At 42.2% G+C, this 22,818-nt stretch overlaps 3 protein-coding genes across 3 annotated transcripts; all 3 read left to right on the forward strand.

The window, feature by feature from the left end:
- The first annotated feature begins 354 nt into the window (after window positions 1–354).
- On the forward strand, window positions 355–3,906 carry b4gat1 (beta-1,4-glucuronyltransferase 1). Its single transcript, XM_077499566.1, has 2 exons — window positions 355–1,564; window positions 2,404–3,906. The coding sequence occupies exons 1-2, from the start codon at window positions 494–496 to the stop codon at window positions 2,593–2,595; spliced, it is 1,263 nt and encodes a 420-aa protein (XP_077355692.1). The 5' UTR covers window positions 355–493; the 3' UTR covers window positions 2,596–3,906.
- A 5,603-nt stretch (window positions 3,907–9,509) lies between these two features.
- Window positions 9,510–14,263, forward strand: six7 (SIX homeobox 7). The gene is made up of 3 exons (XM_077501132.1): window positions 9,510–9,950; window positions 11,668–11,831; window positions 13,315–14,263. The coding sequence occupies exons 1-3, from the start codon at window positions 9,561–9,563 to the stop codon at window positions 13,490–13,492; spliced, it is 732 nt and encodes a 243-aa protein (XP_077357258.1). The 5' UTR covers window positions 9,510–9,560; the 3' UTR covers window positions 13,493–14,263.
- Window positions 14,264–15,523: 1,260 nt separating this feature from the next.
- Window positions 15,524–22,170, forward strand: LOC144003296 (actin-related protein 2). Its single transcript, XM_077499401.1, has 9 exons — window positions 15,524–15,873; window positions 17,667–17,777; window positions 17,846–18,004; window positions 18,082–18,211; window positions 19,373–19,509; window positions 19,700–19,849; window positions 19,919–20,064; window positions 21,443–21,575; window positions 21,803–22,170. Exons 1-9 carry the CDS (start codon window positions 15,652–15,654, stop codon window positions 21,971–21,973), a joined length of 1,359 nt encoding a protein of 452 aa, XP_077355527.1. The 5' UTR covers window positions 15,524–15,651; the 3' UTR covers window positions 21,974–22,170.
- The last annotated feature ends 648 nt before the right edge of the window (window positions 22,171–22,818 follow it).

Raw genomic sequence — 22,818 nt, forward strand, 5'->3', positions numbered from 1 at the left:
CCAATACATATTCTATATTCTTTCCAATACAACATATTCTGGCCCTGGTCACTATTTAAAAATTACAAAATAGCTTCCGCTTTCTTTCATCCATCCTTATGTCTCTCACCGCTGCGTTGCTGTTTCCGGCTTCTCGCCGGCGCCGTTTTGGCAAGTCCGTCCGTCCGTCCATCCATCCATTCGTCCGTCCATCCATCCATCCCTCTCTGATCAAAAATCAAAGAATACATGTAAAAGGATGATACTGGCACGTTGATAACGGCACTATAGCGATACTCATTTTAGTATCGATTCTATCGATAGTTGTATCGATCTGCAGTTAGGAGATTCATCACCACCTGGTGGCACCACCGCTCTCGGTAGTGCCTGGTCAGCTACTAGCGGGGCTGCTAGGCTAGGCTAGGCTAGGCTAAGCAGCTGGCTTGCAAGTCAAGATTGGCTCCGTTCGGCAGGTCGTCCTGTGCGTGTTTGGTTGTGGTTCACTTTGCATGGAATGTATCTGTCCAAGAAATGTTCGCTTTTTCGCGCGGTGCTGAGCGCTCTGCTGCTGGTGACGCTGCTGCAGCTCCTCTACTTGTATTTGTCCAAGATCCAGGGAACGCAGCACCCGAAACGCTACTTCCGCGCCGGGGGCGTGCAGGTGTACCCCCAGAAGAACTCCCGCAAAGAACGCCTGAGGTTCTCTCTTTCCACCGGGGGGATCTTTGACCACAGTGGACAGTACCGCGTGTACAAGAACTTGATTCAGCGCGATTTCACTTCAGAGTCGGGTCCCAATGTTCTCACGCTGGTCACCCACACGAGCATAAACAACCTTCACCACCTGGAGGATCTTGCGGAGAGATGGAGCAACCCGCTTTCGGTGGCAATCTTTGCGCACGGCCAGGACGTCAAGTTGGCCACGGCGCTGCTGTACGCTCTCAGCGTCCGGTGCCCCCGCGTGCAGGCCCTGGTGGACTTCCACCTCGTGTGTCTCTCGGGGGAGACTGCCAGCTTCCCCGAACAGGACCACCGGCAGTTCACCGGGCTGGACGACTGCGCCGCCGTCTTCTCACGGCTGCAAGCCCACAGGGACAAATACCACAACTACGCTATCGGCGCAAACGTCGCCTACCCGAATAACCTTCTTCGGAACGTGGCCCGAGGGGGCGCCGAGTCCTCCTACGTCCTCGTCATTGACATCGACATGATGCCTGCCGCTGATCTGCACCGGCAGTTCCTGGCCATGGTCGCGAGGCGTCAGCCGGCCCCGGACCACGTTTTCGTCTTGCCCGCCTTCGAGATCCGCCACACCAGGAAGATCCCGGCCACCAAGGAGGAGCTGGTGCAGCTCTACCAGGTGGGCGAGGTGCGACCATTCTACGAGGAGCTGTGTCCTCACTGCCAAGCCCCCACCAACTACTCTCGCTGGGTCAACAGCCGCGCCGTTGACACATCCGGGGTCCTGGAGGTGGCCTACACGGTTACCTGGGTGGATCCGTGGGAGCCCTTTTACATCGGCCCGCGCAATGTGCCCCTCTACGACGAGAACTTCAAGCAGTATGGCTTCAATCGCATAAGCCAGGTTAGTAGCAGCTAGGGGTGTTAAAAAAAAAAATCGATTCGGCAATATATCGCGATATTACATCGCGCAATTCTCGAATCGATTCAATAGGCGGCCGAATCGATTTTTAAACTTCCATTTTCAATGGAAAAATATTCAACAAAACGTCTTACTTCAGGTTAGGGTTCACACCTTAAGCATAGAAGATGTTATTTTAATGGAACATTAAGCCTTAATATTTTATTACAATGCTGTTGAACATGAAACAGATTACAACCTGTAGAAGACTGAAGTTTCAGATAAATAAATAATACATTTTCATACAAATCTTAGACTGTACAAGTTTACTGATTAGTATTTTATAAATTTGAATTTAAAAAAATCGCAACAATCGACTTATAAATTCGTACCGGGATTAATCGGTATCGAATCGTGATACGAATCGAATCGTCAGATACTAGGCAATTCACACCCCTAGTAGCAGCTCAAATCAACTTTTATCATTCCTGCCATTTTTGCTGAAAACGCCTAAAAAAGGTGCATCAAAAGTATATTTGAAGCTGTTCTTGAACCACCATCAGCAAAGTTCGGTCTCTTTTAGATAACTGTATTTTTCTCCTAAAAAGTCAGAATCTGTTTACTGAGTAATGGAAGCTTGAACACACACACACAAAAAGGCGAATGTTGTATTCATCTAATTGTTTTTCACTAAATCTCCCTTAAAAAAAGAAATAGAATGAAAACAATACAGGATCGAAGCTTGCGGTTTTACCTAATTATAATTCAAGTTTGACGTTTTACACAGGATTTTCCAAAACAGGGGTTTATCCGCACATAAATTATGGTCCTGTCTTGACCAGGCCTGCGAGCTCCATGTGGCCGGGTACAAGTTCTCCGTGCTGAACTCTGCCTTCTTGGTCCACCTTGGCTTCAAGATCCAAGGCGAGTTTCACGCGAGGAAGGACGAGGAGAACCAACGCAACCGGCTCCTGTTTCGCAGCTTTAAAGAGACTCTGAAGAACAAATATCCAAACTCGAGAAGGCGATGCTAAAAGAAAAAAATCCATAACTTAAAAAAAAATAAAAATACGAGGGTGGACGTTTGGGTTTCCTGCACACTTCCTCTTCATCTGAAGAAGAGCTGTTCGGCCTGTGATGTCGTAAGATGGCCACTAGGTGGCAGCAGATGCAACTGAGACTTAGCTGGCAACTGCTAGTTGACATTGTACTGTATGTACTGTGACATTTTTTTTGTGGTTGTATTGAATTTATATTTATTGGAAAAAGTCACATCCACTGGAAATCATCACCTTATTGGTAGAGAAGATTCCTTCCTATTTATTTGAACTTTGTGTTCTTAAGCAGCTTTTTTTTTCTCATTCTCTGCAACAAGTATGAAGTTGCCGTGACAAGCACGACATACAAGTATTTATCTGTGCCGCCAGTTGCTGTATACTGTGCAAATCCATGAGAAATCTTGATCTAAGGTTTTTGAAAGCAAAAATGATACACTATACAATGTATAGGAGCTTATGGCCTAGCCTCTGTATAAACATACAGGGGGTGCACATACAGTGCACTGCAAATTGAGTAGTGGTTACTGTTACCTCACTTTTTGGTGGTGATACTTTCCAAGCCTCCCTACGATAGGTGAATTTTCGCAAAGTAGAGGGTGAGTTTTATCATTATTCTTCTTATTAGTAGTATTATTATTGTTAGTTTATTTTGGGGGGGGGATTTATGCCTCTTTTAAGCCATTACAAACACCCTCCACATGGCTGCCGACCTTTGAAACACTTGTTACACGTAACAAATGTAACTTTTAAATTGGAAAATGTCAAATAAATAGAGAGCTGTGTTGATAAACGAATGTGATCGGATGCACGGTTTGCCCCCGCCAGGTGCAAAAGACGACGAAACATCAGTTTAAGAACTATGTTCAAGTTTTTCTTTTTAATCTTTGAAAGGATTACTTTAACCTGAAAACGAGTTACAAATGTGACAAATGGAAAATCGCCGAAAGAGTGAATCTGCAATGAACAAACCACGAAGTAGCGAAGGAACACTGTACAGGTATCTGAACAAGCTGGCATTTGTGATATTTCCCCAATGCAACGCAATGCAAATTCGTCCTTTTATATGGTGAAAACAAAGGACGCATTGTATTGCTTTTGCCTGTGACTATCATACAAACCTGGCAGATTGTTGTAGTAGTCAAATGACATTTCATTACATGACAAGGACCCAAAGCACAAATTAGGAATTAGTATTTTTATGAAACAGGAAATTGTATCGTTTTAATAAGCTGCAATTATGTAGTAGTGGTATAATTGTGTTGTAATGAGGAAATAAAAATTTGGAAGAAAAAACAAGTGTTTATTCAGTTGTATTAAAATGACATATGTCTTAACGATAAGATCTATGCAATGTGAGCTGGAAGTGTTGCAGGTTCCTGAAATTTAACCTCTACATATAACTTATAAAGGGACAATGCTTTTCATTTTCAGTCTCTGGGCAAACATAAGCCATCCACATAACATGCAGAATGACAACAAACATTTGTTTTTAAGGTTAAGCAGAGCCTCTTCTGCTAGTTGTACCAATGGCTCTGTCCACAGAATGTATCCATTTCTTCCATCCTGCATACAGCAGTCTATTTCGGTGTAGCGAGCAAGAAAATAGTTTCAACAAATGTGGCTGTGTAATTGTGAAGCTCATTTTTGTGACATTATGCAGACGATTAGGAAATAGGTTTTACCTTGTTCGCCACAAAAAAAAAAAACACTGCGAAAAGATCAACCCGCGATAAACGATAACTCCATGACAACAAATGTTTTGCACTTTGTTTGTGTGTGCCTTTGTCTTTGCTGAATTATGGGGCTTATTACTCTTTTTTATTTTTTTTTTATTTTTTTTTCCCCCCCGGTTGAACTTCCATTTTAGTGGGCCCCACAAGTTCAGACCTCTTTTTGAAAGTCAAGACTTGGTTTTAGTGTAGGTTTGAATTGGATTTTGGTTAGAGTTAGGGTCATGCAATCAGTTGTGATGGTGAGGGTAAGTAGCGAGGAAATGTCAATGGGATGTCCCCACTAAGATACAAAGACAAACGTGTGTATAGGTGGTGGCGCTGAGCGGGTATGACAGCAGGGGTGCGAAGCTAAGACGTGTTAGTGTGGTGAGAAGGATTACGTCTATCTGTTAGGCCTCCTTTTCTCTTCCCCAGCCTGGTGTCACATCTCGTTATTTGGCGCATTGCGGCGGGGAATGCCTGCACCCGACCCATGAAACCTGTTGAGAGTAGCCATTGTGTCAGTTTTCCTTTCCAAGCTACGGGATTTTTTGCTTCTTTGTATTTTCTTTCGGTCCTTTTGGCTATCAAATTAAATCAAATCAAACTTTATTTATATAGCACCTTTCATACATTCAAATGCAACTCAACGTGTTGAACAAATAAAACATCCATAATACAATAAAAGGAAAAAGCCATCCCTCCCCCCATATCCCCATGATCGTACCCACAGACACACGCAAACCACAACATGGCGGGGCACAGAAGAACCCTGTCAGGAAAGGCAATCAGGAGGAGTTCATCCACACTGAGAGGGATGAATGCCAACCACCACAGCCATCCCAGAGACCGCCGGCCCACAGTGACTGCGGCCTGCTCCAAACAGACTGAAGAGAGCCACAGCTCCCTGGGGCCAAGGGGCCCCTGGGACAACCGCCCGCCTTCAGGAGAACATATATAGCTGTTGACTATAAATACAAATACGCTGTGGTAGCTAATGAAATACACTAAATCCCTGGAGCCAAACGTACCCTAACTCTAAGTTGCCAAAATCTTGGGTGTAAAGGTAATTGATATTTGTGGTTCCGAAGACTTCCGAAGGGAACCCAAAGTAACAGTTGATTGTCGCCATATGTCCAAGGTTTGCTAACTTTTGGTTCTGGCCACTTTTCATCTCAATATTTGCTACCTTGCGTGCAGCCATTAAAATGGAGCTATTAATAGTTGACCAAATGTGGTTTCACTTAGTTCTCAGAATATAAAAGAAAGCAGAAGCTTTAGGGAAATTTGGGTGGCAATATGATGGATTCTTGAAGTTCAAAGGGACTTCAATAGTCACTTCAGTGGAGACATGTTTGAAGTTCCAGGTAACCTTACTCCTACTTGAGCTGAATTTTTACCTCCTTAGTTGAGCCACCTCTGGCGTGGTGACCCCCAAGGAGGGCCGACATGTCGGAACGGCCTCCTCCCCTCGCAGCTCACTCACGGCGCCCTCCTGCTGCTTCCCCCCGCCGGCCACAAGCAGAGCTCTGCTCTCTTGGCCCGAGATGGCCGAGCGGGCGGGGAGGTGGCCCTCCTGCCAACCCTGCGCACGCAGGAGAGGGCGGACAGCCCTAATTGCTTTTGGCGTAAAGCTCCGTGACCCAGATAAGCCGCTGGAGATAAAGCCCACTTTGCTCCAGCAAACCTGCTCCGGTCCACACCAGTCACCCCCTCTGAGCTTCTCGGCGACTTCTGCCACCTTATTAGCAAGCAGCAGTGCAGGCACTCAGGCAGGGCGGTTGGAGGATCCCGGGCGACGTTGGGCTCACCGACGGGCCACGGCGCCTCGGGAAGCTTGTCAAAGCGCCCAATGTCGCAAGTCGGCAGATGGCAAAAGCAATGAAAAATGTTAACATAGAAATGAATGCCCCCCTCCAAACGCACACGCACACACTCGTATGTTCTCAGAGAGGGAAGTGGCCACTGAAGGAAGAGTCGGGTGACCAGACGTCTCGTTTTGGCCGGCACAGTCCTGATTTTGGGTCCCGGCAGATTTTGCCATGTGTATGTCAATCACACAGTTTTAACGCATTTAAGCATAATGAAGAAACTAAAATGATATTTAAGTGTTAAAGTCCTTCTTATTCAAAATTCACATTAGCGTTCTCATTTGCATCCACGTCTAATAGGTAGCAGGACAGACTTCCATATGAATGGACCGTCTATGCCGCTTACTTGTAGGGATGTCACGATAAGGGCAATATCGTGATATTGCGATATTAAAACTGCCGCAATATCGTCGTTGTCATTTTCACAATATTTAAAAGGAACACATTTGTTAAAAAAAAAAAGTCAGGTTGATTTCCATTTGTGCAGTTCTAGCACCCTCTAGTGGCTAGTTTATTAGTGCAATTTAATTTTCATTAGGGATGTTTTGGCCTTCTATGTTTCAAATCGTGTCTGTGTGCCCTGTGATTGGCTAGCAACCAGTTCAGGGTGTACCCCACCTACTGCCCAAAGCCAGCTGGGATAGGCTCCAGCAACCCCGCGACCCTTGTGAGGAGTAAGCAGTTAACCATTTAGTCATGCCTACTTCATTTAATAATATTCATTTGACAAACATGAAGTAGTTTTTTTGTCTTTGAGTGTAAAAAATCTGAAATGTTGTCCTATGAAACAGCGTCTTTTGGATGCTTGAAAAAGTTTGGTAGAGTCGAGTGCTCTCGCTATGATTATTTTGGTGATGGAGCAGATTAAGAGGATTTATATGTCAGATTAATTTGGAGCAGCCGGCCATCCGTCATCTGTCGCAGCGCACAACAAAGACTTTATGAGTCCAAATCAATAAAAGCTGTGCCACGTGGTGACAGTGTTTCTTTTCACTACTACCTTCACTTTGAGCTCCTCTTGTGCATTTCTTGCAATCGTTGTGTGTGTTTTTGTGGCACCCTTGCTCCACCCCCACCTAAAGTGCCACAGAAGTGCCACAGCAGCCTACTGGGCACCGATTGCCTTCCCGCTCGCTCGCTGGCAGAGGCAATCCCGCCATGGAGGCCGCGGTGGCGTCTGTGGCGCGGGGACCGGCTCGGCCCGGCCACAGAGGATCAGGGGGGGAGCTAAGTCACCAAAGCAGGAATTAATGAGCATTAGGCTCTTAGGTAAGAATAAGAGCCACCTTTAATCCTAAACAACTCCACTAACACCTGTTACATGAACACTCACGTTACATACTCCATGCTATATATATATGTCTCCGTCTCTATTTCTAACCCTCTCTGTTCATGTAAGACAACTCAGTATTTGTCAGTTTTGTGGTAAAAGTGAGGGGAAGTACAGAGCAAAAAGATAACAAAAAAACAAAACGCCATAAAGCAAAGGAATCCAAATACTAAATGAAGAACTAACCGATTCCAAATATCAACGAAACAAATGCACTCACCTCTACAGAAACAAACAAATGCACCCTCTAGTGGCTAGTTTATTAGTGCAACTTAATTTTCATTAGGGATGTTTTGGCCTTCTATGTTTCAAATCTATGCTAATTGTCAGATGAAGGGGAACCTAATTTGCTTGTGAAGCGATCAATGTGTGCTTGCATTAGCAAGTAAGCGCCTCAATATTGTTATTAGAGATTGTAGGTGGTTTATATGCATTGCTGTTATGTACAAAAGCACAATATTGTGTGTTTTTTTTTGTATGAGCTCCCTTTTTTACAATATCGTGATCTTTTTTAAATATCGCCAACGGCCCCACAATATCGTGATAATTATCGTATCGTGATGTTTGGATATCGTTACATACCTACCTGAATGGATGAACTTTTCATTTCTTTGGAGGTTGGGTTGACTTTCCATTTTTGTCAGTCCCGTCTTTTCAATTTGTCACCCATTTTCTCTTGCGGCCACGTTTGGGGAAGTTGACTACAGTTCCAAGGAACTTTAACTTGTAAATAATCACAGCTTGGACGATTTACAAAATTTGACAGGTCCGTCATTTGTCATCGCCAGATGTCATTTTATTCTTCAAGCCGAACCAAACCGTAATTGTCAGTAGTACCTTGCCTTACGAGTGCCCCAACTTGTGAGTTTTACCTGTCCTAAGCTGCTAATAGATGAAACATTTTGGGGATTCCCCATGACGTTGCCTTCCAAGAACCAAACAGCCTGTCAGAGTTCCCGGCTGTGTTGGCAAACAAGAAAAGCAATAATCCCAGCCATGCAGGCCAGTGCTGATTGGCCGGGCTATTTTTCCTCAACGCCGTCAATTAACGTGGAGCTTGTCGGTAAGCCGATCCCTCAAACAGCGGCCATGATAGTGTCTGTGGCGAGGGCCGTGTCACGTAGTATCGTCCGTTGATTCAAGATGTGGACGGGGGTCAGAGGGGTGGTGGGGGAGGGGGGGGGGGGGTCACCTCGCTGCCCCCTACCAAGCCCTCCTTGTGTGAGGTGAGGCGGGTGGAGGGCGTGTTTAGTCGGGTGGGGCGTGATGGGATGGAGCTGTCTGAGAGGATCCTGCTATTGAGTTGCAAATGAGCTTGTAATTAGCCCCTTACACATTTGCCTGGAGGGATTATGCGTGTGCGTGCATGTGTGTGTGTGTGTTTTTAACCCATTTTCCCTGCCACTGTGTTAAGTCGATAATACTAATTACTTCTCCTCCCAATTGCTTGTTAATTGTGTGGATTTATACAGCATGCTAATACCACTATCCCCCCAACACACACACATATGCAGACCCCCTACTTGGCTTGATGGTAAAATCAACAGCTCTTTTTTTTTTTTTAAGCCGCAAATTAATTATGCCAAAAAATACACATAGAACAGTTGAGAAATGAGTTGTGTTTGTGTGTTGGGGGTGGGTTGTAAGTGGAAGAGTGCAGATGTTCAGATGATGATGATGATGATAATCTTCTTTGCTGTGGATCATCCGTCACCTGACGGCAACCTCCCCGAGAATCGGTGCACGGATGAATTGATCGGTGCCATGCAGGTCCCTCGGTCCACGGAGGCTGAAGCTAATCGTCCAAACAAGATGATGAGCTGACTGTCACCTCAGGGTAGGGTACCCCCCCCCCCCTCCCCCTCCCCCACCACCACCACCGTCCAATGCACTCCAACCCAGCCCAGCCCGGTCCTCTAATCCTTCTCCAAACAACCGCAGAGATGCTAATTGTATCTCGCTATAAATACCAGTTGACTCCTGGTGGCCCCACTTTTCTTGGTGACGGTGGACGGCGGTGGCCACAAGATGTTCCCGCTGCCAATGTTCACGGCCGAGCAAGTGGCCCGCGTGTGCGAGAACCTGGAGGAGACGGGCGACATGGAGCGCCTGGGCCGCTTCCTGTGGTCCCTCCCGGCCGGCCAGGCCCTCAACCGCCACGAGTCTGTGATGCGCGCCCGGGCCCTGGTGGCGTTCCACAGGGGCAACTTCCAGGCGCTCTACCAGATCTTGCAAAGTCACCGCTTCACGCGGGAGTCGCACGCTAAGCTGCAAGACCTGTGGCTGGACGCGCACTACCGGGAGGCCGAGAGGCTCCGGGGACGCCCGCTGGGTCCGGTGGAGAAGTACCGGATACGCAAGAAGTTTCCCTTGCCACGAACAATCTGGGATGGCGAGCAAAAGACTCACTGTTTTAAGGTAACATCTTTTCCTATCTGATTTTGACAAATAATCCAATTGCAATTTTTTTTCTCTCAATATTGACATTTGATATACAAATATTATTTTTGAAAGTCCTCTTTTCATGTATTTTGTAACAGACACAAGCAATAATTGAATCTATTTTGTAATAAACATCATATAGACACGTAAACATTTTGCTTTTATAAGTCAATCATATGAAAGATAGTTTATCAACTTCAATTTCTGTTGTTAACCACTTTGGACTTGCAATCTGAAATCAGATTACAACAATAAGCCTGCAAATATGTGGCCAGAAAGCTGACATTCTGAAATAAGGCCACTCATCTTCAAGATCTCAATCACTCAAATTGACATCTCGTTTGCGTATTGTCATCATTTGCAGAAGATGGAATAAGTAGCAAGCCAAGGAAGGATAAAACATCTGTTTTCAAATTGCCACCATTTTTCACTCTGCCATTTTTCTGTCCTTTTTGAATGTTTTCGAAATTGCTTTTGATGGCCGTGTGCGTGCGTGCGATTCATGATGTGACAGGCCTGGTTACAATACAGGCGGCGGTGCTTTAAGCTGCTAAACATGATCCAATTGAGTGGATCCACAGTGACTTCCAAGTCCATCTTCCAATAATATCCCATCTAAGACCATTACAAGGGCATGATACACCAGTCCTAGCACACAGTAGCGGACTAGACCCAGGCCTTAGTCCAAAATCGGATTTCAATCAAGTATGTTAATATTATCAACCACTTTAACATTAACTTCAACATTAAAACTGTGCATAAATAAAAAACAAACAAACAATATATATATAAACTTAGTTTTTATTTTGACAAAACTACTGCTTGTAAATTGTCCATTTTTGTTACCATCAGCAGTTCTCAGTGACATACTAGTTGAACAAATATTTAAAAAAAATAATAATAAATGTATTGAAGAAAATAAACAATATGGCAAGCTAATACTTAAACAATGATGGAACAAAACAGTTTATGATTTCATAAACAATTGAGAAAATAAAGTTGAATACTTGGGTCTTAAAACGGTGCTAAAATGTGCATAATACTTTGGTGCCACGGAACTGTGTTAAAAGTGCATTAAAGGGTTTTATTTAGACAAAAGTAGTGATGTGGCATCTTGAGGCAATTTTTAAGGTGGAATCAGGAAGTAGGTTATAGATGGGAACAGGAAGTAAGTAAAATTGAGTTTACGGTAGTGTTTTTTTTTCCCCCTCAACACTTTAAAGAATTTAAATTCATCTCCAGAGTTAATTAATGCTTTAATTTTGACAGCTCTAGTATGACATAAACAACATTAATCCAAACATTTGATTTTACTCACCCATAAATAAATAAATAAATAAATAAATGAATAAATAAAATAAAAAAAGTAAAAAATAAAAAATGAAAAATGCTGGTTTAAAACAAATCCAATATGAGTTCAAAATAAACCAACATTTATTTATTTCAACCTTAAAGCTTCTGGGTTAAAAAAAAACAAAAAACTCTTTAACCCAAAGTTATTAGGTTAGAAATATGGGTTGAGAAAAAAAACAACCTTTAGCCAGCACGTTAACGGGGAAATAAATAAATAAATAAATAAATAAATAAAGACAAATAAATGATTGAGAAGTCAGGATTTGCTGGGAGTTAATTGCTCATGGGCACCCCCTGGTGGTGGTGGGGCCCTAAACTGCTTGTTGTTGTTTGTCACAAGGAGAGGACCCGCAGTTTGCTGAGGGAGTGGTACCTGCAAGATCCTTACCCCAACCCATCCAGAAAGAGGCACCTGGCCCAGGCCACGGGACTCACCCCCACCCAAGTTGGCAACTGGTTCAAGAACCGCCGGCAACGTGACCGCGCCGCCTCCGCCAAAAACAGGTCAGCCAGCCGCGACTCATTTCAAATTAGGCAGCAATATTTTTGACCATTTATTCAATTGCCATGTTTTCAAGAAAAAACAAATTTGATTGACCCATTATTTCGACATATTTCAACGTTCCAAGTTCCCGCCAAGCCATTCATGTTGTCCTTCCTCTTAAAATGAGCTCAATCAGGACTTTGTTGTGCAACAATGAAAAATACACCTCAGTTTTGACTTCCTGGCAGGCTGCTACCAAATATGGGCACACTGGAAAGCAGCCATTCTATTGCATTGACCAGAAGTGGAGAAAGTCAAAGCCCTGCCACAGTTTGGCTGTTCCAGTAAACAAGCTCGTTACCCTAGAACAGGCGTGTCCAAACTTTTTCATTTGAGGGCCACATACAGAAAGACGCAAGAGCCACATAATGTTATGAAGAGAAATTGTGTTTAGTCCTAAAAATTGTGCAAATAATTTATTTGTGCTTTTGCATATTTAGAAAAATGCTACAGTATATAAACCATTTTATTTGTAACAGGGTTATTATAGTTTGGAAATTTTTCATTTTAGTTAGTTTTTATTATTTTTGGGGTGGTTCTGTTTTTATTAGTTTTAGTTCTTTAATAAATGCTTAGTTTTAGTTTCAGTATTAATTGTAGTTTTAAATAAAAATGTGTATTACTTGTGCGCAATATTTAAAAAACCGTGGGAGCGACGTCATCTGAAGGTGCTTCTCTATTGGCTGCTGCTAAATGATGTCACTTCTGTGTGACATACTTTCAAACGTCCTTATTCCGGTTGCTATCAAAATAAATCTACTAAAAATCACACCAAAGACTAAAACGAAGGACATTTTCGATACAATTAGAGTTTGTTAGTTTTGTAAACATAAAATGTAATTTCAGTTAGTTTTCGTTTTTTTAAAAAGCATTTTTATTTCGTTTAACGAAATTGTTTTTTGAATTTTAGTTTGAGTTATTTCGTTAGTTTTAGTTATTACTAAAATAACCTTGAATAGCACCTGTGTTTTTCGACACCCTCCCTTCTTACTTTGACCATCTAGAAAACATTTTTGTTTTTATTTTATTTGAACTGAGTCAAATGCCATTTTTACCATATGCCGCGGGCCACTGAAAAATGTACGGAGGGCCGCAAATGGCCCCCGGGCCGTAGTTTGGACACCACTCCCCTAGCAGTACCTGTGGCTGAAGCCAATCTGTGGCAGGGTTTTTGCTTTCTGGCTCTGGATTTGACACCTCTTTCATACTAAGCCAGTGCAGTGTGAAAAGGGCTTTACAGCTAGTACGGCACCCGAAGAACATACATTGATTGAGTGACACGCTCCATTAATGCTGGAAAATTATGACATGCAGTTAGCCTGCTAATTAAGTGACTATGCTAACTTATAGCTCACTTTTTTCTTCCTCTAGATGGCTGAAAAGGTTATATATAGTAGGTTGCATGTGAGCTCGTATTTAAGATCTGTCTTTGCTCCGAGGCAGACTGCAGCAGGACCCGGCTCACCTCCCCTCAGACCAAGACTGCCGCCCCCGCTCGTTGATGCCCTCCCCACGGAACTTGGGCAGCCCGGAGGCCAGCGACTGCAGCACGGGCACCGAGCGCAGGGGCACGGGCGCGTCCACGCCGGACGTCAGCAGCGACAGTGAATTTGAGTCCTGAGACGGCTAAAAACACCGTGGACGTGCTGGGAATGGCCTTCGGCCGAGTCTGTCAGGGCGAGGAGGTCATCACACGTTAGCAAAAAAACAAAAAGGTCATGACGGTCAAGCACTTATACGAGCCCCTTACGTCACCTTGACAGCACGAAAAAGGCTATCTGGAAATAACGCCTTCAAGTGTTTCTTGTTGCTCGATTGGGCAGCACAGTGCCTGGCTCTGCATAGGTGGCAAATGGACAGGTGAAAACTTTGTACTTGATTAAGTACAGGTGCAGATACTTGTGCAGAAAAAAAGATTAAACTTCTTTACTGAAGTAAATAAATAAATACAAAAAGTACAGACGAAAGTATGAATGAATTTATATTAGTTAAATGACTTGGCATAATGGGAAAAAACATTTCTGCATAAAAAATAGTTTCTCCGTTTTTTTAATCAATTTACATAGTGTGCATACTTAGAAGGGAAAAAAAATCACAACTCACTTTTAGGCTACCAAATTTTGTGATATTTGTATCCAAACTAAAAAAAGAAAGTTGTAGCGAGCAAATGCTCTAGTCTAAACACAACGAGCATATCACCGCCTTAAAAGGATCTCAGGGCACCACTAATAACCTGCTGATGTCATGTGACGGATTTTTAAGCCACGCCTACCATGTTGATCGGAAGAAAATCTCGGCGACGTGTGCCACTCGCCGACTTTCTTCCGAAGCGTTTAAGAATAAAAAAAGAAAGATTGTTGAATGTCAATAAATCAAACTTTTCTATTCAAAGCGAGGCTGTTATTGTTTGTACTTGACTTTATATCTATCTATCTATCTATCTATCTATCTATCTATCTATCTATCTATCTATCTATCTATCTATCTATCTATCTATCTATCTATCTATCTATCTATATCTATCTATCTATCTATCTATCTATCTATCTATCTATCTATCTATCTATCTATCTATCTATCTATCTATCTATCTATCTATCTATCTATCTATCTATCTATCTATCTATCTATCTATCTATCTATCTATCTATCTATCTATCTATCTATCTATCTATCTATCTATCTATCTATCTATCTATCTATCTATGGCTATAGCTAGCATCTGTCTATTTAGCTAGCTAGCATCTATCTATCTATCTATCTATCTATCTATCTATCTATCTATCTATCTATCTATCTATCTATCTATCTATCTATATCTATGCTAGCTAGCATCTGTCTATTTAGCTAGCTAGCATCTATCTATCTATCTATCTATCTATCTATCTATCTATCTATCTATCTATCTATCTATCTATCTATGCTAGCTAGCATCTGTCTATTTAGCTAGCTAGCATCTATCTATCTATCTATCTATCTATCTATCTATCTATCTATCTATCTATCTATCTATCTATCTATCTATCTATCTATCTATCTATCTATCTATCTATCTATCTATCTATCTATCCATCTATCCATCTATCTATCTATCCATTTTGTGAACCTCTTGCTCCTCACAAGGGTCGCGTGTGGCGCTGGAGCCTATCCCAGCTGGCTATGGGCAGTAGGCGGGGTACACCCTGAACTGGTTGCCAGCCAATCGCAGGGCACACAGAGATGGACAACCATCCACAAACACAAGCACACCTAGGGACAATTCGGAGGGCCCAATTAACCTGCCATGCATGTTCTTGGAATGTGGGAGAAGACCGGAGTATCCGGAGAAGACCCACGCAGACACGGGGAGAACATGCAAACTCCACCCAGGAAGGCCGAAGGCCTGGACTCGAACCCGAGTCCTCAGTCGTGGAAGGCGGACGTGGTAACCACTCATTCACCGTGCATATACTGTATATATATTACTTTGATGAATATTACTCAATGTTTCTTTAAAGCAGACAAACTCTCTGATGACTTTGTTGTGGAGATGTCGGTGGAGTTTTCTTTGACAGTTTGTAAACCCAGTTGGCACCAGGCAGGGTCCTTCCTTTGCAACACAAAATTGGACATATGTGCCTAGAAGGAATAGGCTTTTTTTTTTTTTTTTTTACCTGCAACTGCAAGCAGTTTGCTCATGTATTTGATGTCTGTCATTAAGGTAGTACTTTGAGAGACAAATATTTTTGTGGTTGGTACTTTGAGACCAAACCTTGAAGAAGCACCGGGTACAGATGAATTATGGATGAAAGGCAAGCACATGAAAGGAACAAAGATGAGAAGGAGGAGGCAATGCTGCTGTCCCACCCAAGTCGGCCTCTAAAGCGGGCGGGTCTACTCGGCCGGCCTGTAAGGTGCAGAGGTTGCACAGAGAAGGTCGGTTGGCAGGACATTGGATCTGTTCCTGGCGCCAAGATGGACAGCGAGGGTCGAAGAGTAGTGGTCTGCGACAACGGGACGGGGGTACGTCAAACACTTTTGCACTTCCTGTGCGCTGACTTGAGCTCCTGTTTATGTGTACAAAATAACAACGAGCTGAGAATGCAGCAGCCTGTCTGGACTTGTTGCCCTCCGAGGCCAGGCCGCCATACAAGGCACTGAAGGTCTCATTTGAGCAGCCATTGGCTGAAATATAGGAAGTGAGATCTCAGGTGCTGCTTTTTCAGGTGGGGCTTCTTTCTGACATCAGTCCGATTTTGGTGGAATGTGCTGGCTTGGAATGTGTTTGCAAGGCTGAAATTGGAATCAAATGCACTGAGACACACTACTTAAGCACGCTACTAAAATGCTCTTCTGAAATGCTGCCACAATTTGTATGATCTACTGAAATATACATTTCAGTAACAAAACATTGGTTTGTTTTGCGGGCTATTCATTTGACCCAACTTTTGGGGATAAATAAAGAACCCCAAAAATGAGCTCAGTCCCTTTTTGACACAATTTGGGCTATTTTTGATCCAACTCTAATTTTTTTAAAGTGTATGACTCACTGAAATACACAATTTAGTAACGTGTATGAGATGAGTAGTGTACAAGAGAGTGCTTCTGGAGTATGCATGAGAATGTTTCAGTACTAGTGTGTGTGTGTGTGTGTGTGTGTGTGTGTGTGTGTGTGTGTGTGTGTGTGTGTGTGTGTGTGTGTGTGTGTGTGTGTGTGTGTGTGTGTGTGTGTGTGTGCGAGACTGTTTCAATACACTCTTAAAAATTGTTGAGTCGAAAAATAACCAAATATGGGTGAGGTGCCCAAAAATTGGGTCCATTGAATAACAAAAAAAATGTATGACAACAACAACAACAAAAAATGAGGTTGTTTGGTGGGTTTCATTTGACCAAACCTTTCTGATTAAACAAATAACCCCAAAAATTGGGGTCAGCCCCAAAAACCCAAAAGTGGGGTCAAAATGAAAAACTCACAAAATAACTTAGGCTTATGTGTTATTTTTATTTTTTTATTTTTTTTTCATACATGAATAACACAAAAAGTTGTGTCAGTTCCATTTTTTTTTATTTTTTTTTATTTTTTTTTTACACAAATGCTTTTGAAATGTAGCTTGTATTAGCCCAAAAAAACAGTAATGTGTGTGTGTGAAAGAATTTCAAAGGTGCTTGTGCGAATGTTTGATTAGTGTGTGAGCGAAAACAATCAGTTCACTCTTAAAACTGCCAGGTCAAAATAACCCAATTTTTGATTAAAAAAATAAATAAAAATCAACTGACGCACTATACCCAACATTCTGGGTTGCTTTGTACAAAACATAATTAAAATTGATCCAAATAGCATGTTGGCTCAATTTTTTAAGTAATATAGTTTTTTGTTTATTTTTGTCGAAGCAGTTTTAGTTTGAGTCTTAGTTTTAGTTTAGTGTGTGAGAGAGGTAATGGTGAATATGACAAGCATTCCTAATGGTTTTCCTGCATTGTTGACAAATTCAACTATATGCTTTTTCTTCACGGAACCCATTTGCTGAAAAACTGCAGTTTTTGTGCTCTTTTTAGACCATTTGGTCTAAGGTGCCCCTAAATGGCACCAAAACCCTGAATAAAAAACGAAAGTCTGTATGAGAAAATGACTCCAAAGGACTATGTTGTATATGATACATGTGGGCTTCAAGGCAAACTTTGTATGGAAGTTTAGCCTGGGTTGTTAGCACATTTTTTCCAAATCAAATCATCTGTGAGAATAGCTTTTGCTAGCTGGATGAATCCAATATAACAAATAAAGAAAATAATTTGGCTCCCGTGCGCCTCCTCTCCAGTTTGTCAAGTGTGGCTTTGCGGGCTCCAACTTCCCTGAGCACATCTTTCCCGCCATGGTGGGTCGGCCAGTCATTCGATCCACCACCAAAGTGGGCAACATTGAGATCAAGGTAACGAGCGACAGCAAAGCGCGGGAAACTGGTGCCGCGTTTGACTCTCACCGGGTCTGGCCTCTCAGGACCTGATGGTGGGTGACGAAGCTAGCGAGTGCCGCTCGCTGCTGGAGGTGGCGTACCCCATGGAGAACGGGATGGTCCGCTGCTGGGACGACATGCTCCACCTGTGGGACCACACCTTCGGACCCGAGAGGCTGGACATCGAGCCGTCCCGGTGCAAGGTACCAAAGAGTAGCGCTTCTTGAACGTGCGCCACTCTGACGGTTTAGCTCCTCGTCTCACACGCGCGCGCACGCAGATCCTGCTGACAGAACCACCGATGAACCCCACTAAGAACCGCGAGAAAATCGCCGAGGTCATGTTTGAGAAGTACCAGTTCCACGGCATCTACGTGGCCATCCAGGCTGTGCTCACGCTATACGCTCAAGGTATGGCCACTCACATCTCAAATGTCTTCAATTTTGTCAAGTTGCTCCACTGATTCATTTTTTTTTAACAATTTTATTTCCTGAAATGGATTTGTGGTGTAAATCGGATGCCTGCACTACCATAGAGCGCCTCTAGGGGCACCACTATGGCGCCACAACACTGCCAATAAGATTTGGTATTGAACAAAAAAAATGTGGAAAAATCTGCATTGGCATTGAAACAAGTATTGGCATTGTAAAAGGTTGTATTGAAAAATAAAATACAAACATTGAAAAAACACTATTTTCTTTAACCATATATTTTTTTTGTATTATGATGTCTTTTTCAATGCCAATCTGCAGATTTTTTTTACGCTTTAGAGCGCGCCCTCTGTCGGCTAAAGGCAATACCTGAATTCCCTGCGGCATATATTATACATATTTAGCTAGCATGCTAAGTGGTTTACTCCAGAAACATTAACACTGACGCCATAAGGTTATATGTAGAAAAAAACAGACTTACATGAGGTTTAGGAGTTCCTGGTCAACTATTGTATCCACGAGTCTGTGTCGATATGCCACAGGGAATTCAGATATTGCTTTTAGCCGACAGGGGGCGCGCTCTCCTCTCTCCTCTCCGGAAAAGCTGGAAGGCCCCTCCACGTTAAAACACTGCCAATAAGCTGAAACTGGGGGGGGGGGGGGGGGGGTGAAAATGAAAACACAGTGAGTTGAAATTGAAAAACTGTGAAACTCGAGAAAAAAATAAATAAATGAAATCGTAAAAAATAAAATAAAAAAAATCTGCAGTTTGGCATTGAAAAACATCATAATACAAAAAAACATGGTTAAAGAAAATAGCGTTTTTTTTTATGTTTGTGTTTTATTTTTCAATACAACCTTTTACAATGCCAATACTTGTTTCAATGCCAATGCAGCTTTTTCCACAATGACAATTTTTTTTTCAATACCAAATCTTATTGGCAGTGTTGTGGCTCCATATACACCACATCGATTCTGCTGATTTCGAGGGAACACACAAAGCTGATATTATTACCCAAATTGGGTGTGCATCAACCTTTGAATGGCCTGCAAAGGTGCGTTTAGAGTCGAGAGCTTGAGGGGTTTTTGACAGGAGCGGCAAAACAAAAATGAAGAATAAAAAGAGATTTCTGCCAACAGGTCTGTTAACCGGGGTGGTTGTGGACTCGGGCGACGGTGTCACTCACATCTGTCCGGTGTATGAGGGCTTCTCCTTGCCACACCTGACGCGCAGGCTGGACATCGCTGGCCGGGACATCACACGTTATCTCATCAAGGTAGTCAAAAGTTCTCATTTCATCTGTGCTCTATTCTCTCAGTTGTTGAAATAAGAGGAAAGTCTGCCTAATTAAACAAACAGTAAACAAACAGCTGTAGCATCGTGAGGTGGGAACAGTCAAATTGACCTGGCTGAGGTGGCAGGCTATAGAAAACACTCCATTTTGACGTCCCCGTTTGTGACCTCAGCTGCTGCTGCTCCGCGGCTACGCCTTTAACCACTCGGCCGACTTTGAGACGGTGCGCATGCTGAAGGAGAAGTTGTGCTACGTGGGATACAACATCGAACAGGAGCAGCGTCTGGCCACGGAAACCACCTACCTGGTGGAGTCCTACACGGTAGGCCTTACCTGACACTCGTCACCCGAGCTTTGGGTCGCGATGCCCAATCAAGGCTTCTGTTTGCAGCTGCCTGACGGCCGGCAGGTGATGGTGGGGGGCGAGAGGTTCAGCGCCCCGGAAGCTCTCTTCCAGCCTCACCTGATCAACGTGGAGGGGGCCGGCGTGGCTGAGCTCCTCTTCAACACTATCCAGGCGGCCGACATCGATCTCAGGTGGGGGGTCAAGTCACATGACTGGTTGTGGAGTATGGAGGACCAAAACTTCAAAAATTAAAAATTAAAAATTAATTACTTAACTCATTCACTGCCAATGACGACTATAGACGTAAAAAATCCAAGCAAACAGCCAGTGCAAATTTTGACAAGAAATTTGAATTTAGTTTTAGTTATACATTATTTTCATTCATAGTTATTAATCCCAATTGTTATTAATAACAACAATGACAACAATTTCATTGCTAAGTGCTACCATCGTGCATAGTGATTGGTCTTGGTCTTACTGAGACCACAAACTGGGTCTCGACCTCCAGAAGTCAATTTAGTCGACTAAAATTGCTCCTTATTTTTTTTCAACTAAAGTTGGATTAAAACTCAAATACAATCAGGTGACTAAGTTATGACTAAGGCTTTAATTATATTTAGTCAGAAGACTATAACTAAAACTAAATTGAAATTTCTTTTTTTTTAATTAAAATTTTAATTTAATTTTATTTAATTTTATTTTTGACGTCTATAGTCGTCATTGGCAGTGAATGAGTTAATTACTTAATTACTTAATTACTTAATTACTTAATTAATTACTTAATTGATTAATTAATTAATTAATTAATTAAAGTAAAAATGAAAGCGGATATCAAAAATATTATTCACAAATTAAATTCAAAAAATAAATATAAATGGAGGAGTTTGCATGTTCTCCCCGTGCCTGCGTGGGTTTTCTCCGGGTGCTCCAGTCTCCTCCCACATTCCAAAGACACGCATGGCAGGTTAATTGAATTGTCCCTCGGTGTGCTTGTGAGTGTGAGTGGTTGTTCGTCTCTGTGTGTCCTGTGATTGAAATGTTTTCTAGGTTTTGGTCATGTGACATTCACAAGCTGAGCTGTGATTGGTTAACTGAGCCCTTGTGATGTCATTTTCAGTCGACAGCAAGTTGCAAAATGTGTTTTTAAAGGTACTAATTGGACATGAAAAAGAATGAAAATATCAAATATGTTATAGGCAAAATATTAATGTTTGACTGCCAAAAATGTCTAAATAAGTAAAGTTTCTCTTTAAGTAGAAGCACCTGTTTTTATTTTTTAGGTTTTTATTTTTATTTCTTGAATTTTGTTTTTATTTTTTATTTATTTATATTTTGTTGTTTTTACTTCTATTTATATATATATATATATATATATATATTATTTTTTTTTTTTAAATTTTAATTATATTTTTATATCTGTTTTTATTTTCACCTTATGTATTTATTTATTTATTTTTAATTTTGGCAGTTTTTGTCCTCCATAGACAGGAGGGAAGTCGGGGCGAGCTTCGCTGCCACCTAATAAGTGTATGAAACCCGTTTTGGATGTTTTAATTTAACCGTTTGCAGGGCCGACTTCTATAAACACATTGTCCTGTCCGGGGGAAGCACCATGTACCCCGGCCTCCCGTCCAGACTGGAGCGAGAGATCAAGCAACTCTACTTGGAGAGAGTTCTGGATGGAGACACACGCAAGTTGGCTGTAAGACGACACAAACATTCCCGTGTGAGCATTGGCATGTATGAGGGGCCATCAGGGACACAATTCAGGATTTCCTCACACACGCACAATGGAAATACTCTTACTGAGATGCTGAAAACATCTCAAACACGTGTTTTTTCACAAGTGGATTGTGTTACGTCCCGGACGGCCTCTCATAGGTTTGTGTTGTCAGTCGCACTTGAAGACGTTGCGCTTGATATCCGCAGAAGTTCAAGATTCGGATCGAGGACCCCCCGCGTCGCAAACACATGGTGTTCCTGGGCGGCGCCGTGCTGGCCAACATCATGAAGGACAAGGAATCCTTCTGGCTGACCAGGTCTGAGTACCAGGAGAGTGGCCTCGGTGTGCTGCAGAAATTGGGAGGTGGTGTCAGATAGAAGCTTGTTCAACAATCCTCATTTGACTCAACTTGTAATAATAGTCCAAGCAGTGCTGATTCAACTCCTGTTCATGAAGGGAGCGATTCTTCAATGTTCTCTTGCTGTCTGAGTGTTGATTAAAAAAAAAAAGAATCTCGTTTATATGAGCTTGAAGAGCGGGCAAGGATTATTTGAAATACATATACTGATTTATACAGCTTGAATATTGTGGAAGTTCCCCACTTAGTTTGTTTCATATTTTCAGACAAACATGATAAAGGCAGCTGACAGAGAATATACGGGTTTTATTTATTTTATTTGGCAACATTTTTAAGAAGAGTAATAATAAATATTTGACTTTTGGTTTTTATTTAAAAAAAAACAACTTTAAATATAGATGGATGTCTTGCTTGTTGTCTGGAATGAATAAGGAAAATTCAAATAACAGAATTTCTTTCTTTTTTTCTAAAACGAAGAGATTATATAGACACAAATGGCAAAAACGGCTTTTCTACTGTTATTTTAACTCATTTGCTCCCAATAACGTGTACATACGTTTTTGTTTTTTTAATGTTTTAAGTGTCCCAAAGACGTATCTATACGTTTTTTCTCTTTTTTTATGCTAGAGCATACAGAAGGCTTTGATGCAGCCTCTAAACTGCAAAGAACGGTTGTAGAAATGGTAGTTATTACACAAACGGCCAGCAGGTGGCAGCAGAGCAAAGGAGATCAACCAGAGCCATGTAGAAAAAAAGCTAAATTACTTAAAATTTAGAATAGATTTGTGAAATCTGATGAAACTTAGCTCTCTTCTAATGCTAATTACTGCAAAACAAACAGGTTGAAACACACTTTTTTTTCCT

This window comes from Festucalex cinctus, chromosome 16 (genome assembly GCF_051991245.1).
Source record: "Festucalex cinctus isolate MCC-2025b chromosome 16, RoL_Fcin_1.0, whole genome shotgun sequence".
Classification (NCBI taxonomy): domain Eukaryota; kingdom Metazoa; phylum Chordata; class Actinopteri; order Syngnathiformes; family Syngnathidae; genus Festucalex; species Festucalex cinctus.

What these genes read in the sequence shown, in the direction of transcription:
- b4gat1 (XM_077499566.1), top strand. Translation starts at nt 494, where the DNA reads ATGTATCTGTCCAAGAAATGTTCGCTTTTTCGCGCGGTGCTGAGCGCT. An exon ending in GCTTCAATCGCATAAGCCAG is followed by an intron (nt 1,565 to 2,403) that starts GTTAGTAGCAGC and finishes TGTCTTGACCAG; the next exon opens with GCCTGCGAGCTCCATGTGGC.
- six7 (XM_077501132.1), top strand. Translation starts at nt 9,561, where the DNA reads ATGTTCCCGCTGCCAATGTTCACGGCCGAGCAAGTGGCCCGCGTGTGC. An exon ending in AAAAGACTCACTGTTTTAAG is followed by an intron (nt 9,951 to 11,667) that starts GTAACATCTTTT and finishes GTTTGTCACAAG; the next exon opens with GAGAGGACCCGCAGTTTGCT. An exon ending in GCCGCCTCCGCCAAAAACAG is followed by an intron (nt 11,832 to 13,314) that starts GTCAGCCAGCCG and finishes GCTCCGAGGCAG; the next exon opens with ACTGCAGCAGGACCCGGCTC.
- LOC144003296 (XM_077499401.1), top strand. Translation starts at nt 15,652, where the DNA reads ATGGATGAAAGGCAAGCACATGAAAGGAACAAAGATGAGAAGGAGGAG. An exon ending in GCTCACGCTATACGCTCAAG is followed by an intron (nt 18,212 to 19,372) that starts GTATGGCCACTC and finishes TTCTGCCAACAG; the next exon opens with GTCTGTTAACCGGGGTGGTT. An exon ending in GCGGCCGACATCGATCTCAG is followed by an intron (nt 20,065 to 21,442) that starts GTGGGGGGTCAA and finishes AACCGTTTGCAG; the next exon opens with GGCCGACTTCTATAAACACA.